The 17506-nt window shown below is 37.1% G+C and overlaps 1 protein-coding gene across 1 annotated transcript in view; it reads left to right on the top strand.

The window, feature by feature from the left end:
- Positions 1–17506, top strand: part of LOC121378064 — a 293865-nt gene that overhangs the window by 39877 nt on the left and 236482 nt on the right. Inside the window, exons 6-7 of the mRNA XM_041506164.1 lie at positions 4459–4617; positions 11647–11823. Coding sequence (XP_041362098.1) covers positions 4459–4617; positions 11647–11823 — 336 coding nt within the window. The remainder of the gene's footprint in view (positions 1–4458; positions 4618–11646; positions 11824–17506) is intronic.

Below are 17506 nucleotides of genomic sequence, written 5' to 3'. Positions count from 1 at the left end.
ACGTTATTTCTCTTATAAATAACTAAGGTCATTTGCATATCAAAAGCATCATTCTATAGTGCGTTTCAAACTAATGTTCGGTTCTATCGTCCTATCCGCACAAATCGTAGTATGACCTATATTTAAGAAAATATCTGTAAACATGAAGCGGGCGCGGATTCAGGTGGGGAGTTCAAGTGACAAAACCTCAGTTTGAAAAAAAAATATGTATCAAATATTATAATTATATTGTGGAATACACAAGCACGCGCGCTGAAGGGAGAGACAGATAGAGAGAGAGAGAGAGAGAGAGAGAGAGAGAGAGAGAGAGAGAGAGAGACGTGATTTATATAATGACACACTCAACACATTTTAATCTATGGTTATATGGTTATAGGGAGAGAGAGAGAGAAGAAATTGGTATGCATGCGATTGGTGGAGGTGTGACCCTCTGCACAACCCCAACCCCACTTAAGGCTTCTTTTGTATATGGAGCAGGACGTAGCTCAGAGGTAAAGCGTTCGCTCATGGTAGGTTGACTGATCTATCCCACATGGTGGACCCATTGGGTTGTGTCTAGTTCCAGCCTGTACACCACAATGATGTATAAAGGCTGTGGTATGTGCTATCCTGTCTATGGGATGGTGCATATAAAATGTCCCTTATTGCTTATCAAAATTGCTTATCGGAAACAGTGGCCCATGTGGCGGTAGCGAGTTTCTTTCTCACTGTCATAATGGTCCTTAACCGTTTTGTCTGATGCCACATAAACGTATATCAAATGCGTTGAGTGTGTCGTTAAATAAACATTTCTCTCGTATGTATGTGTAGTCTATATGCATTTCTAGTCGATTAATTTATAGGTTGTTAGGTTGTTTGATAGTGAATGATATGGAAATAAATAGTTTTTGGTGTTAAAGAGTTCATGCATACATTAAAGTAATACTCCTGATGGGTATGGAGAAATAACTTAATCAGTCGACGAACTCATTTCTTCATCACTATCTTCGTTAAGGGGGACTATCACAGGGGGTATTTTATTTCTTATAAAACTATTTTGTTTTCCAAAATCTTCTTCGATCTTTATTACATGTTTAACTGCGTCAGAGAAGTGTGTAGGTGTGACAGAGTTCAATGCATGTGCAAGTTCTGTCCGCACCGTGGTCATTTTACCATCATTATGACGAGCTATGTGCCCTTTGACTTAATTGACTCCAGATCAGTTCTATCGGATTGAGTTCAGAATGTCTTGGCGGCAGTCTTATAGACACAAGTGCCCATGGCGTTCAGCAATATCATCAGTAACAAATTGCTGTGCACATTTGTTACTTTTCACAAGTTCATAAAGAACTGGCTTTGTCATGTTACTCTCAAAAGGTATATTTTTGTTTCGTAGCCACGACTGAATTTCTTCCTTTTTAGCGTTTAGTGCAGGACATCGTGTAATCTCAGTTAATTTGTTGTGGTAGCTTGCGTTATCCATGACGATAACAGAAGGTTCTGGTAGAGAAGGCATAAGTTGTTCTTCAAACCATTTGATGAAATTGTCATGATTCATCTCACCATGATAGTCTCCGTCTGGGTTTTTTAGCCTCAAAGATCAATTCACAGCCATCTATCAATCCATATTTATCACAGCCAGCATGACAAATAATAAGTCTTTTTCCCTTCCCAGTCACCGAACAGAGTTTAGGAACTCGATCAGCAGCGTCTGATTTCGGCAGGTGATTGGCGGTACTTGTGCCCGGGTGGATATCTGTCCAGTGGTGGGATGTTGTGTGGTTGACATTCACCCAGGTCTCATCTTGATACACTATTAAATACCCCTGTTCTCGTAAACTGGATATTTCATGGAGATAGGACAGTCTCCTGTCTGATATATTGGCGTCCTCAAAAATCACTTTTCCGGTTGTAGACATATGTTGGTATTTAAAATCGAGGTCATGGAGTGTTCTTCGTTAAGTTGATATGGATATGTTGATTCCACATTCCTCCCTTGAAGCCACGTTAATCTTATGTAATGTAGGTAATTCGCCCTCTCTATAAAATCTGTATACTCGTCGTCTAATAACATCTTTATCAAATAAATCGATGAGTTTTCGGTCGCGTTTTTTAACAGTGATTTCTGTGCTCGGATTCGTAGAGCTTAGATTTTTCACAGTTCTTTTTACTGTTGAAACCGAAACTTTAAGTGCAGTGGCAACTCGATCGACAATTCGATAAGAAGCATACCTAGGTCTACCGCGCTGATATTCATCTTCAAAATAATCGAAAACGTTCTTAATACACGATTTTACATCAACTGAAGTGTTTTTCGATTTACCCATATTTTTCCTCAAATAACAATAACAACAATGTCGACTAATACATTTTCAATGAATTTATATACCCTACCTAACTTGTATTTTACGTGGTTTACACATTGCTACAATAGCACGTGCAGTCATAGATCGAAATAATGATGTTATTGACCAAGCAATGCTATCGTATTTTGGACATTCAGGGCTGTGTCTGCGGGATGAAAAAGTGGTTGAACCCATATGAGTCCGAACAATAGCCCTTTGGTTTTTCGCATTACAAATGTAACACCCCACCCCCAAACCCCAGCCCCTAGCACCACCATAAATACTATATATATATATATATATATATATATATATATACGTATAAGTTCCCAATTTAGAGGCAAATTAAATAACATTCTTATTATTATTTGATGTTGGTGGCCTTTGACATTTTATCCCCCCCCCCGGTCTTCTGGGTCCGGCCCTGCATTAAATTTATTTTTAAATTTGGAAAGCACATTCCTGCGGTGTGTGAGGTGATTTGTGTTTATTACTGTGCATGCTACACCTCAGTTGTGTTAGGTTAGGTATGGTATGCTAATATATAATTGATATAATAAAATAAAAATACTTAATACATTAGCTAAATTGATTAAATATAATGCACCTACAAGAAAGGGTTACATGTTCTGTTTGTTTACATCTATGTTTAACGGAAAGATTAGACAATGCTGTTACACACTGCAAAACAATAATGACCTTGATTTAGTGAAACAAGCTATAATGGCCTTCACGTAGCCTCAGATCCCAATCTTTTGATATGCAAATGACCTTAGTTATTTATAGGAGAAATAACGTGCATTCCGAACACACAGAGATTTTTAAAAAGTGGAATTAAGTCAACCGTGCATTTTATATGATGATTTGTATATAAAACCTGTCGGGGGTTTGGGTTTGTTTTCATGTAAATGCAAAGAAAACAAATATCGAATAGGAAATAAACGTAACATTTGCAAAAAACTTTGGGTCTAAATAATTGAACAGGATAATAATACATATATACCACAAACGTTTATAAATAAACACTTTTGATAAAAACATAAACACTTTTGATAAAGTTCTTGTTTAAAAATAAGTCTAGATTAAGTGGATTCTTGCAGATTGCTTTCATGAAAATCCACATGGATTCTTGTGAAAACTGACTAATTTTTAGCCCTGATGTATATTAAAGTGCAGGTGGGCTTGTTTGAAAGTCAGTCCACACAAAATTGCTGGCTTCTCGAATATTTAGTATGAACAAAAAGAAAACCTTATTTGTTTATTTACATGTACATAATGTAGATATAATCATGAACTGAGAGGCATACATATCACAATGAGTATTCACTAAATGTTTTCTGTAGAAATGCTGAATCTATAATATAATCGACAAGACCTTTTTAATAGTTTCCTATTGTTCTGTGAGTGGGACGTAGCCCAGAGGTAAAGCACTGGCCTGATGCGTGGTCGCTCTAGGCTCGATCCTTGTCAAGTGGGTCCATGGGCTATTTCTCGTTCCAGCCAGTACACCATAATTGGTATATTAAAGACCAAGGTATGTGCTATCCTGTCTGTGGGATGGTACACTGATGGAACATTCTGCTATTTTGGTGTACATGTATTTTAAATTGCCCTTTAGTGTTTTTATACATGTAGGTACTGTATTACTTTTATGACAGCAGTGTAAATATTTGCATTTATCCAAATGTTGCTCAATTTGTCACAACCTACAAGTCCTAGATCAGTGGGAAATGGTTTATAGGTGCAACTACATGTATAGATGTTTATCACAGTTCATGTATAAAAAAAACATTTCACATTTTAAAATAAAATACTTTTGTTTAGCTGAACGTTAAATGTGTTTAGTTTCATGTCTCACAAACTGCAAGTCCTACATGTTGGTTTATAATTGCACCTATGGATCTTCATCACATTGCATGTGAAAGAAATGAAAAAGTAATTAAATTAAAATTTTGATTGCATTTTGTTTAATGAACTGTATTTTAAAATTGTATTGATTCTTTTTTCTTTAGACATGTATTGAGATGTTGAATAAGTTTATGGTAGGGAAGACATTTAATTGCATGGAATTCTTATTCATTTATAACATCACCATACATCTGTTTTAAGGTTTATTTCTTGGCCTTTCTTTCAGGTTCTGAAGTGAAGATCACTTCGAAGCCAAGAAATATACCATATAAAGCACATGAGATTTGTACAAGTGTTGATTCAAAGTTAGCTACTATTTTTAATCTAAAGGAATATACTGAAATGAAGATTGAGACGGAGAAGAATGGTGAAGATCATTTTATAGGTAAGTTTCAAAAGTCACTCTAAAAATCATCTCTTTCTGTCATGAATCTATTTTCACATTAGAATCAGACCTCTTTACAACGACTGTCATTGCAATGACATTTACACCATCTGATGTGCAAACAATTAATACAGCATAAAATCCCATGCTTTGAAATAAAATGTACGAGGGCATGTACATTCCTCCATATCCATAGATCTGATAAAAACGTCCCAGCAACCAGTCATTAGCTAAATCTTCCCTTGTACAAGGGCACCGTCCTTCCAACATGATATCAGCTCATTGTGGTAGATCATTAGGCAAATCTTCCCTTGTATGACGACACCGTCCTTCCAACATGATGAGTTCATTGTGATAGATCATTAGATAAATATTCCCTTGTACGAGGACACCGTCCTTCGAACATGATATCAGCTCATTGTGATAGATCATTAGGTAAATCTTCCCTTGTACGAGGGCATTGTCCTTCCAACATATCAGCTGATTGTGATAGATCATTAGCTAAATCTTCCCTTGTACGAGAGCACCATCCTTCCAACATGATGTCAGTTCATTGTGATAGATCATTAGGTAAATCTTCCCTTGTACGAGGACACCGTCCTTCCAACATGATATCAGCTCATTGTTATAGATCATTAGGTAAATCTTCCCTTGTACGAGGGCACTGTCCTTCCAACATGATCAGCTCATTGTGATAGATCATTATCTAAATCATCCCTTGTACGAGGGCACCGTCCTTCCAACATGATATCAGCTCATTGTGATAGATCCTTAGCTAAATCTTCTCTTGTACGAGGGCACCGTCCTTCCAACATGATCAGCTCATTGTGATAGATCATTAGCTAAATCTTCCCTTGTACGAGGGCACCGTCCTTCCAACATATGAGCTCATTGTGATAGATCATTAGCTAAATCAGCTTGTACGAGGGCACCGTCCTTCCAACATGATATCAGTTCATTGTGATAGATCATTAGGTAAATCTTCCCTTGTACGAGGACACTGTCCTTCCAACATGATATCAGCTCATTGTGATAGATCATTAGGTAAATCTTCTCATGTACGAGGGCACTGTCCTTCCAACATGATATCAGCTCATTGTGATAGATCATTAGCTAAATCTTCCCTTGTACGAGGGCACCGTCCTTCCAACATGATCAGCTCATTGTGATAGGTCATTAGCTAAATCTTCCCTTGTACGAGGGCACTGTCCTTCCAACATGATCAGCTCATTGTGATAGATCATTATCTAAATCATCCCTTGTACGAGGGCACCGTCCTTCCAACATGATATCAGCTCATTGTGATAGATCCTTAGCTAAATCTTCCCTTGTACGAGGGCACCGTCCTTCCAACATATGAGCTCATTGTGATAGATCATTAGCTAAATCAGCTTGTACGAGGGCACCGTCCTTCCAACATGATATCAGTTCATTGTGATAGATCATTAGGTAAATCTTCCCTTGTACGAGGACACCGTCCTTCCAACATGATATCAGCTCATTGTGATAGATCATTAGGTAAATCTTCTCATGTACGAGGGCACTGTCCTTCCAACAAGATATCAGCTCATTGTGATAGATCCTTAGCTAAATCTTCCCTTGTACGAGGGCACCATTTTTCCAACATATCAGCTCATTGTGATAGATCATTAGCTAAATCAGCTTGTACGAGGGCACCGTCCTTCCAACATGATATCAGTTCATTGTGATAGATCATTAGCTAAATCTTCCCTTGTACGAGAGCACCATCCTTCCAACATCATGTCAGCTCATTGTGATAGATCATTAGCTAAATCTTCCCTTGTACGAGGGCACCGTCCTTCCAACATGATATCAGTTCATTGTGATAGATCATTAGCTAAATCTTCCCTTGTACGAGAGCACCATCCTTCCAACATCATGTCAGCTCATTGTGATAGATCATTAGCTAAATCTTCCCTTGTACGAGAGCACCATCCTTCCAACATCATGTCAGCTCATTGTGATAGATCATTAGCTAAATCTTCCCTTGTACGAGGGCACCGTCCTTCCAACATATGAGCTCATTGTGATAGATCATTAGCTAAATCAGCTTGTACGAGGGCACCGTCCTTCCAACATGATATCAGTTCATTGTGATAGATCATTAGGTAAATCTTCCCTTGTACGAGGACACCGTCCTTCCAACATGATATCAGCTCATTGTGATAGATCATTAGGTAAATCTTCTCATGTACGATGGCACTGTCCTTCCAACATGATATCAGCTCATTGTGATAGATCATTAGCTAAATCTTCCCTTGTACGAGGGCACCGTCCTTCCAACATGATCAGCTCATTGTGATAGGTCATTAGCTAAATCTTCCCTTGTACGAGGGCACCGTCCTTCCAACATGATATCAGCTCATTGTTATAGATCATTAGCTAAATCTTCCCTTGTACGAGGGCACCGTCCTTCCAACATGATAAGCTCATTGTGATAGGTCATTAGCTAAATTTTCCCTTGTACGAGGGCACCGTCCTTCCAACATGATATCAGCTCATTGTTATAGATCATTATCTAAATCATCCCTTGTACGAGGGCACCGTCCTTCCAACATGATATCAGCTCGTTGTGATAGATCCTTAGCTAAATCTTCTCTTGTACGAGGGCACCGTCCTTCCAACATGATCAGCTCATTGTGATAGATCATTAGCTAAATCTTCCCTTGTACGAGGGCACCGTCCTTCCAACATATGAGCTCATTGTGATAGATCATTAGCTAAATCAGCTTGTACGAGGGCACCGTCCTTCCAACATGATATCAGTTCATTGTGATAGATCATTAGGTAAATCTTCCCTTGTACGAGGACACTGTCCTTCCAACATGATATCAGCTCATTGTGATAGATCATTAGGTAAATCTTCTCATGTACGAGGGCACTGTCCTTCCAACATGATATCAGCTCATTGTGATAGATCATTAGCTAAATCTTCCCTTGTACGAGGGCACCGTCCTTCCAACATGATCAGCTCATTGTGATAGGTCATTAGCTAAATCTTCCCTTGTACGAGGGCACTGTCCTTCCAACATGATCAGCTCATTGTGATAGATCATTATCTAAATCATCCCTTGTACGAGGGCACCGTCCTTCCAACATGATATCAGCTCATTGTGATAGATCCTTAGCTAAATCTTCCCTTGTACGAGGGCACCGTCCTTCCAACATATGAGCTCATTGTGATAGATCATTAGCTAAATCAGCTTGTACGAGGGCACCGTCCTTCCAACATGATATCAGTTCATTGTGATAGATCATTAGGTAAATCTTCCCTTGTACGAGGACACCGTCCTTCCAACATGATATCAGCTCATTGTGATAGATCATTAGGTAAATCTTCTCATGTACGAGGGCACTGTCCTTCCAACAAGATATCAGCTCATTGTGATAGATCCTTAGCTAAATCTTCCCTTGTACGAGGGCACCGTTTTTCCAACATATCAGCTCATTGTGATAGATCATTAGCTAAATCAGCTTGTACGAGGGCACCGTCCTTCCAACATGATATCAGTTCATTGTGATAGATCATTAGCTAAATCTTCCCTTGTACGAGAGCACCATCCTTCCAACATCATGTCAGCTCATTGTGATAGATCATTAGCTAAATCTTCCCTTGTACGAGGGCACCGTCCTTCCAACATGATATCAGTTCATTGTGATAGATCATTAGCTAAATCTTCCCTTGTACGAGAGCACCATCCTTCCAACATCATGTCAGCTCATTGTGATAGATCATTAGCTAAATCTTCCCTTGTACGAGAGCACCATCCTTCCAACATCATGTCAGCTCATTGTGATAGATCATTAGCTAAATCTTCCCTTGTACGAGGGCACCGTCCTTCCAACATATGAGCTCATTGTGATAGATCATTAGCTAAATCAGCTTGTACGAGGGCACCGTCCTTCCAACATGATATCAGTTCATTGTGATAGATCATTAGGTAAATCTTCCCTTGTATGAGGACACCGTCCTTCCAACATGATATCAGCTCATTGTGATAGATCATTAGGTAAATCTTCTCATGTACGATGGCACTGTCCTTCCAACATGATATCAGCTCATTGTGATAGATCATTAGCTAAATCTTCCCTTGTACGAGGGCACCGTCCTTCCAACATGATCAGCTCATTGTGATAGGTCATTAGCTAAATCTTCCCTTGTACGAGGGCACCGTCCTTCCAACATGATATCAGCTCATTGTTATAGATCATTAGCTAAATCTTCCCTTGTACGAGGGCACCGTCCTTCCAACATGATAAGCTCATTGTGATAGGTCATTAGCTAAATTTTCCCTTGTACGAGGGCACCGTCCTTCCAACATGATATCAGCTCATTGTTATAGATCATTAGCTAAATCTTCCCTTGTACGAGGGCACCGTCCTTCCAACATATCAGTTCATTGTGATAGATCATTAGCTAAATCTTCCCTTGTACGAGGGCACCGTCCTTCCAACATATCAGCTCATTGTGATGGATCATTAGCTAAATCATTGCCTTGTACGAGGGCACCGTCCTTCCAACATGATCAGTTCATTCCCTTATACAGCATCAAATCCCATGCTTTGAAATAAAATTTGCCGTCCAAAACCTACAGTGAAAATTTGCAACAAACCAAAGAGAAATAAATGTAACATTCTATAATGACTAAAATGTTGAAAGTTTCATAATAAAAAGGAGTGAACAGGTGTGACACTCCCACCTTGTAAGAGTAAATAAATGTTCAAAGTTCCAATCGCTTTTAATTTCTGTTACAGTAAGTATGAGGTATTTGGTCATTCTTTTATTTTTGTAGAACTATTTAAGAAACTTAGAATATTTTTCATTTCTTGTCATCTTATTTGCATGCACATTCCTCCATATCCATAGATCTGATAAAAACGTCCCGGCAGCCAGTCATTAGCTAAATCTTCCCTTGTACAAGGGCACCGTCCTTCCAACATGATATCAGCTCATTGTGGTAGATCATTAGGCAAATCTTCCCTTGTATGATGACACCGTCCTTCCAACATGATCAGTTCATTGTGATAGATCATTAGGTAAATATTCCCTTGTACGAGGACACCGTCCTTCGAACATGATATCAGCTCATTGTGATAGATCATTAGGGAATAAAATGGGGCATCTAGTAAATCATTAACAAACTCCTCCTCATTTAAATGTTAAATAACAAACCAATCATAAACAGTGAAATAATTGTGTGTGTGCTGCTGTTTGAAAATACAACACCTGCAAACAAAACAAGACACAAAAAATAGTTAAGTTTGTTCTTTGCTTAAAATGTTGTTTGTTAATACAAAAATGAGTCAGTATATAGTCATTTGACAGACAACTAGGCGTCTTAAGATTTACCACCTCTTTCTTTTCTCTTCATATAACAGGTTTATTTGAAAAACAATACAAAAGTAACACTATTTTGCATGTATCACTAACACAAACAACCAAGAATTTTTCATAACTAGTAAAATATTGAATCATTTAAAATGTGTTTTCAGGTTGAAAGTTAGAATACCAATATGAAACACATTTGACCATTTTTGGTTTGCAAAAACTGCAAGTTATTATACAATGCAGCCTTTATTGAGTGTAACACTATCGTAATGTTACGTGTGTTACATGGGGTAGTTTTACCCAACAAACATGTCTTTAAGTAATAAATTGTACAAAATAATCTAAATACAGTCAATATGAACTCTGCTACTGTCTCTATACATGTATTGAAGTATTTATTTATATATTTATGTACTGGTTTTACACTTAACATTAGAATATTTAGAGTTGGGAATTTAGTTATGGAATTAAACATAATATCTTGACCTGTCTTAGCTCCCAACATGCCAGCAGGAACTGGAGGTTCAATTTTGCAAAGAGCATACCTGGGCAGGAATTAATGATACATGTATCTACTGGTACTGGCCACTTCCATTTACCCTTTTGTACTTGATGCATCGACTAACGTTAGACCCCCTTCTTAGGAATCTGGCCTTTTGTACTTGATGCATCGACTAACGTTAGACACCCTTCTTAGGAATCTGGCCTTTTGTACTTGATGCATCGACTAACGTTAGACCCCCTTCTTAGGAATCTGGCCTTTTGTACTTGATGCATCGACTAACGTTAGACCCCCTTCTTAGGAATCTGGCCTTTTGTACTTGATGCATCGACTAACGTTAGACCCCCTTCTTAGGAATCTGGCCTTTTGTACTTGATGCATCGACTAACGTTAGACCCCCTTCTTAGGAATCTGGCCTTTTGTACTTGATGCATCGACTAACGTTAGACCCCCTTCTTAGGAATCTGGCCTTTTGTACTTGATGCATCGACTAACGTTAGACCCCCTTCTTAGGAATCTGGCCTTTTGTACTTGATGCATCGACTAACGTTAGACCCCCTTCTTAGGAATCTGGCCTTTTGTACTTGATGCATCGACTAACGTTAGACCCCCTTCTTAGGAATCTGGCCTTTTGTACTTGATGCATCGACTAACGTTAGACCCCCTTCTTAGGAATCTGGCCTTTTATAAGGAACAAACACCAGGGCTCACCCTGTCCATTGCCAAATTAGCCAGCTGCTAATTTTCATGCAAAGTAGCTACAACATTTAGTCTTTGGCAAACTCTTGACATATATATCTGAAAATTGGCTAAAACTAAATTTCTTCCAGTGTGAGCCCTGCAACATCTATATGTAGGGGTGTTGATCTTCCACTTACAAAATTTGACAATTCCGCTTATGAAAATTGCCAATTCTGCTTATAAAATGTGTTTTCCGTTTACTGAACTAAAATTCTGTTTATATCTTCAGAAATAGTCTCTTTAGGCAACATATCCGATTATTACTATTAGTAAAATTGTATTAAGTAAAGTAGGGCTAGTTAATTTTTATTCATGGCTAGTACATTTTTAAAATAACTGATTTAGTAAAAATTCTAGAAGCCCTGTATATATATATATATATATATATATATATATATATATATATATTATATATGAATTAATTTGTCTGTGACAGGTGTTGTGGATGTGGACTATGATCAAAGCTACAGTCGATGGATAGATGGGACAGACGTCGTATTTGACAAATTTGAGGAAACCCGCGGTTATCCAGGTTCCATTGGCCGTATGTCTGGAGAATGGTGGATCTTTAAGAACTCTAGTGGTGACTCGGAAATTTTATGTCGTTCTGGAAGTAAGTTTTAACTCATCTTGATCTTTCAGGTGAATAGTAAAACTGCAGTGTCTATATAGTTACGACACTGTAGCATTATTTACTAATTAATACAAAATACAAATGTATTTACACTTTAAATAAACCTGCATCTTCGATGTCATATTATAATGGCATACACATGCACACAAATATTTTCATTTTAGGTTAGCAATTTTTATAAAAATTATTTTATTAGTATTAATTTACAGATGGTGGACCTAATTAATGACCCAACAAAGTATTATCTGAAAATGTATACATTTGGTTTGTCCCTAAAAGTACTTTATTGGAGAAAAAAACCCTGGATAAAATAAAAATAATAACTCTTTGTAAACCTGTTAAAGACGGAGGTCTTGGAGTGGTAGACATATTTAATTACATTAAAACTCTTAAAATTACATGGTTAAGAAAACTGGAGACAAAAGACACAGAATGGAAACCAATTTTATTTGCATGTTTTCCTCAATTTCGTTACTTAGCTTCATTTGGTAATTATTTTCCAAAACATCTTGTTAGAGATGTAGATAATGTATTTTGGAAAGATTGCCTTTTATGATTTTTCTGTAGCCATAAAAGTAACAACGTTTGAAGACTATCTGAACCAATTTTTTACAATTCGCATATAAAAACAGACAGTAAAAGTTTTTTTAAAAGGAAATGGTTAGAAAAGGGTATTTCACAGATTTGCGATCTTGTGAAAGAAAATGGTGAATTTTATAATTTAATTAATTACAGTATAACCTCGATTTAACACCAACCAATATTCCAAAATAATTTTGGCGTTATATCGAGTTGGCGGTATAGTGGATTTACTACCAAACTTATTTTTTTTTTTAAGTTGCTGAATGTCAAGAATATGACATAAGTTTTAACTGTAAATAACAGTAACAAAAGTAACAATAACCAGGTTTTGCTGATTTTCCTATCACTAGCTGTTTTAGCTTATCAGAGCCGTTGGCATTGGCACATAAAACAATCGTTATCCTGTCCTTGGATTTTTTGGTCCCCTTGTTATCGATCATCTATAAGAGGGATCGATCAGGTAACATGCGATAAAACAGACCCGTTTCATCGGTGTTGTACACATCTTTTAAGGAGTAATTCTTGATAATGTCACTGGCCTTGGTTCGCCCATTAGCAATCAGCTGTTTGTCAACCCCGGCACTTTCACCTGAAATAACATGCTGCACGATGCTGTGTCTCGACTTGAACCTCTGCAGCCACCCATTAGAATTCGCAAAGTCGGAAATGTTTAACTTTCAGAATTTCATCTGTAATAGACATTTTAAGCACGGGCATTGCTGATCCATAAGAATAATGCGTCTTCAAAATCGGTGTGTTTTGCCAATTTGAGGTTTTTTCGGGCCGGTTCGACATTTTCATCTTCCCCCTTTTCCTTTTGAAGTAGAATATCGCCAACTGTCCTTCGTTTTACAGGATAGGCCCACAACGCTGAAAAGTGATTGGCTATATCTTGTTGACTTTTAGTTGAATTTATCTTCGAGTACTGAACAATTTCTCTTTTTTAAACCACGTCTGATACGATACGTTTTCGCTTTAAATCCATTCTACTGTAATAAAATGAGTTACCGGTGTCGTCATATTTATGCCAAAGCTAAATAGCAACTTAACATGAGGCTATGGTCGAAATATGCTTGAGCATAATAAAACTTACCTAAAGTTTGTTTATTAATTAAACTTGAGTCGTTGCTGCCAGCACTTCAAAGACCCGACGTAACAATCCGCGATTGAAATAATGAATATAATGCACCCCTCTGTCACGTGATCACTATAGTGGCTGTTCTTTCTATACCGAGTGTTGCTTGGACACACACTCCACAGTTGCCAAAACATTTCTAGCATTTACATCCGTTAATTGTTACACAATAAACAAAAACAGATTCAGTGTGTACTGCCAGTGTACAACGGTGTTAGGATTTCCCCAATCAACAGATCGCTAGTAATTATGTCACTATAATCAACTTTGTGACCAGACCATTGGCGGCAAAATCGAGGGAATTATAATGGCTAAATGGAGTTCGGTTCAAAGTCGTTGGCCGATGGCGTATACCGAGGGTGGCGTTATATCGAGGGAAATAAATATGAATGAAAACGGTACTTTAAATAAAGTTGGCGGTATGCGAGATTGGCGTTAAATCGAGGGTACACTGTATATCAATTAAATGTGTGTTTTTTAGAATATTATGGTGTCATTAATTCTCTTAATTCATATTTTACCCAATTAACAATGACAAGAATGACAACAAATGTACCGTTAGATGATTCACCTGTTCAACGTATACTTTGCTGTATAAAGAAAGGTTCGAAATTGTATTACTATACATTGACATTTTCTGATATTCAAAATACCGCAGTATCTAAGTGGCAATATCATTTTCACTCTGATCTTGATTGGCCTAGTATCTATCTAAAACCATTTATAGCTACACAGGAAACAAAATTAAGATTGTTTCAATATAGAATTTTACACAGAATATTAACAACAAACTCTTTCATCTGTAAATTAAAACTTGTTGATAGTGAAGCGTGTACTTTTTGTCATAAACATAAAGAATCTATTGTACATCTCTTTTGGGAATGTGAAATTGTCAATTTTGGAATGCATTTTTAAGTTGGTTATAAAGGGACATTCCTGAGTTTGCTACAACGTTTAAGGTGTTATTGACTAACAGAGCCATTTTTACGATTGTAATTACATATCAAATATATATTTCTGCATAAAATATTAGTGGCTGTATATTAAACGTGTTTCTGATCGTTCTAATATTTTTACTAGGTTAAATTGCATTTTATTTCCTAAAATATAATTTTTTCATACGTAGGAAATTATTTGAAGACAGAATCCTGTTTGGTCTTCTTACAAATATTAAGATGACTAGAAACACACTGAATATACAGACACTGATATTCTAAACAAGAAAATATATTTAATATGTAAGTTTAATCGTAGAAATATTTTATTAGTCAGAAACATCTTACAATGCAACAAACTCAGGAATGTCCCTTTAATGGAATCATGTCAACATGTACATATTCTAAAACTCTCCTTTGAACTTATTATATTTGGAACTACTGACAATAACACAACAAACACTATTTTCGACTTTTTATTGCTTACAGCAAAATATTTTATTTATAAATGCAAAGTTCAAAAGATACCGCTAGACATAACTCTTTTCCAACACGAAATCAAGCATAGACACATTGTAGAAAAACATATCTATTTTAGTAAAAACAATATTGGTATTTTTTTGACCAAATGGTCCATGTGCTATACCCTTTTTGAAACCCTAACATGAGTTCATGGTTTTCAATTATTGCATAATATATCAGTTACTTATGATATTATACTATATTTCCCCAGGAGTCTATATATTATAACTCATGGTAATACTGTGCCTCACAAGGCTGCACAGAGTGTAAAGCATTTACACATCCTATATATTTTATTTTTACACTAAGTAATGTATGTATGTATGTGTATATGTGTGTGTGTGTGCGAGTCGCCCCATTAGCTTGTATATTTTATTGGCATATATGCATCTTTATTTATTTACTTATTTACTTATTTATTTGTTTATTCATTTATTATTTATATGGATTTATGTATTTGTATTTGTTTATGTACCTATGTATATATTGTGCTAATAATAAAAAAAAAAAAAAAAAAGTACAGTATATCTTCGCCTGTAAGTTGATCTCGACTATAAGTCGAGTCCCTAATTTCAAGCCCTGAAAACTATATTTTTTTTATTGACCTGTTTATAAGTCGACCCATGAAAAACAACATATATAGTGAAGTATTTCTTATTTTCAGCACATGAAAATAATAATGTACAATATTTGAACAAAAGAAAATTATTTTACAAACTTCGTTTTTCACGTTTTGTACATCACAATATTCCAATCAAACTACATAGCATCAAAACGAAATATTCCCTTAGTAGATAGTGAAAGCAGTTTGACTGTTACCGTATGGCACTGCAGTGTACAGCATGCTTTTGTGCACAGACAACAACTTTATTTATCAATACTGACAACAGATCACTACGATAAAACTGAAAGTTTTGTAACGGGCCTTCCCTTATCACTGAATTATACAAGTAGCGTGTGTTCATTAAAGTTGGCCTCATCACAATAGATACACACTTCGAATCTAAGGCGTTGTTTACCTGGTATGAAGTTAACTTTAGATTCCACCAGGAAAACAGTGAAGACTAATATATTGAATCTAAATAAAAGAATAAGTCATGTGAACGCATAAGATCTTTTATTTATAAGTAGAAAGAAGAAACCAAATGATAATCCAAAAGAAATGTTCAATCACCAAACAGACGAGAATGTTTATAATTTGCTGTTTATTTAATCCGTGAAAGAAAATATCAACGTTCACAGTTTATTCCAAAGGCAAGTTATGTTTATTGTTAGAGTTGACAGCTCGCAGAACGGTATCGCCAATCCGACGATTTCGCTGTAAGGAAATCTTATCTCTTGAAGATGAACGGACAGGTCACATAACGGCATCATTTCCCCCGACTCCGTCTCACGAAAACAAACGACTTCACCTGAATGAGATTTGACGACTCCATTGAACGGCTTCGTTGAAGAACACACTAGCGAAATCACCTCACGATATCGCTGAGCGAACTCATTGCTGATGGTTCTGTTAACCAAACGGTCTCGTCAAACGATCCACTCCATCAAGAAACGGCTTCGTCACACAGACGGTTGTATCAATCGAACAACTTCGTAGAATCACGAATCAAACACATTTCTCGTCAAACGACGTCAAACGACGACTCCGTGGAACGAACGATTTATGAAAACGAAACAGAAACTATTTGCACACTTATATCCAGTTTGATGTGAATGAATGTTTAACAACACCCCAGCACTAGCGACACGTGAAGATGGATGATGGGATCCTGGTGGTTGAGTTGGGGCATACCTGCGGGTATGACTTCTGACAATTCACCACTTTGGCCCGGAGTTCAAATAGATGGGCGGTCAGGAAGGCCCGACCTGATCAATCGGCTGGTCACGCCAAGCTCCAGAGCAAACAATCTTTGTTTTGTTTACATTAGTCAAGAGCAAACATAGTTTTATACACCATATGAATTTGTTGCTCTTGGGGTGGTGGCTAGGGTCAGTTGGGTGGTTTTGTTATTTTTATTGCTCAAGTATATCAACCATGTGTCCCTGGCATGGCTGTCTGCTGGATGTCCGCAGCACCATGTCCCCTTGTTGGACTCAGTGGGGGGCATGGTTGATAAACCTTTTTTAACCTAATATGGGTAAATCAAATTTATCAACTTTAGATGGGACCTTTAAAAGGGTCCACACCGAAGTTTCGGACTTCATGTCTTCGGACGAGGAGTCCATGAAATCTAAAACAAATGTGAAGAAATCCAAAGTGATTTCTTCACAACATTGGCCAAGGTTTCTAGTCATCAGTTCCACTGATGACAGAGCCTTGAATAGACTTTCACCTTTTGCCATTCAAAAGGCAATTGTTGGCTTCGCTGGTGAGCCAAAATCTGTTAAGAAAATTAAGAATGGGCTATTGGTTGAGTGTTTAACCGAAAAACATTCAACCTGCCTCCTCAAGTCGACAGTGTTTTGCAATGTGCCATTTAAGGTA

Source organism: Gigantopelta aegis, chromosome 7 (assembly GCF_016097555.1).
Source record: "Gigantopelta aegis isolate Gae_Host chromosome 7, Gae_host_genome, whole genome shotgun sequence".
NCBI classification, from domain to species: domain Eukaryota; kingdom Metazoa; phylum Mollusca; class Gastropoda; order Neomphalida; family Peltospiridae; genus Gigantopelta; species Gigantopelta aegis.
Note: the sequence above shows the minus strand (reverse complement) of the source record. Positions and strands in the feature narration are given on the sequence as shown.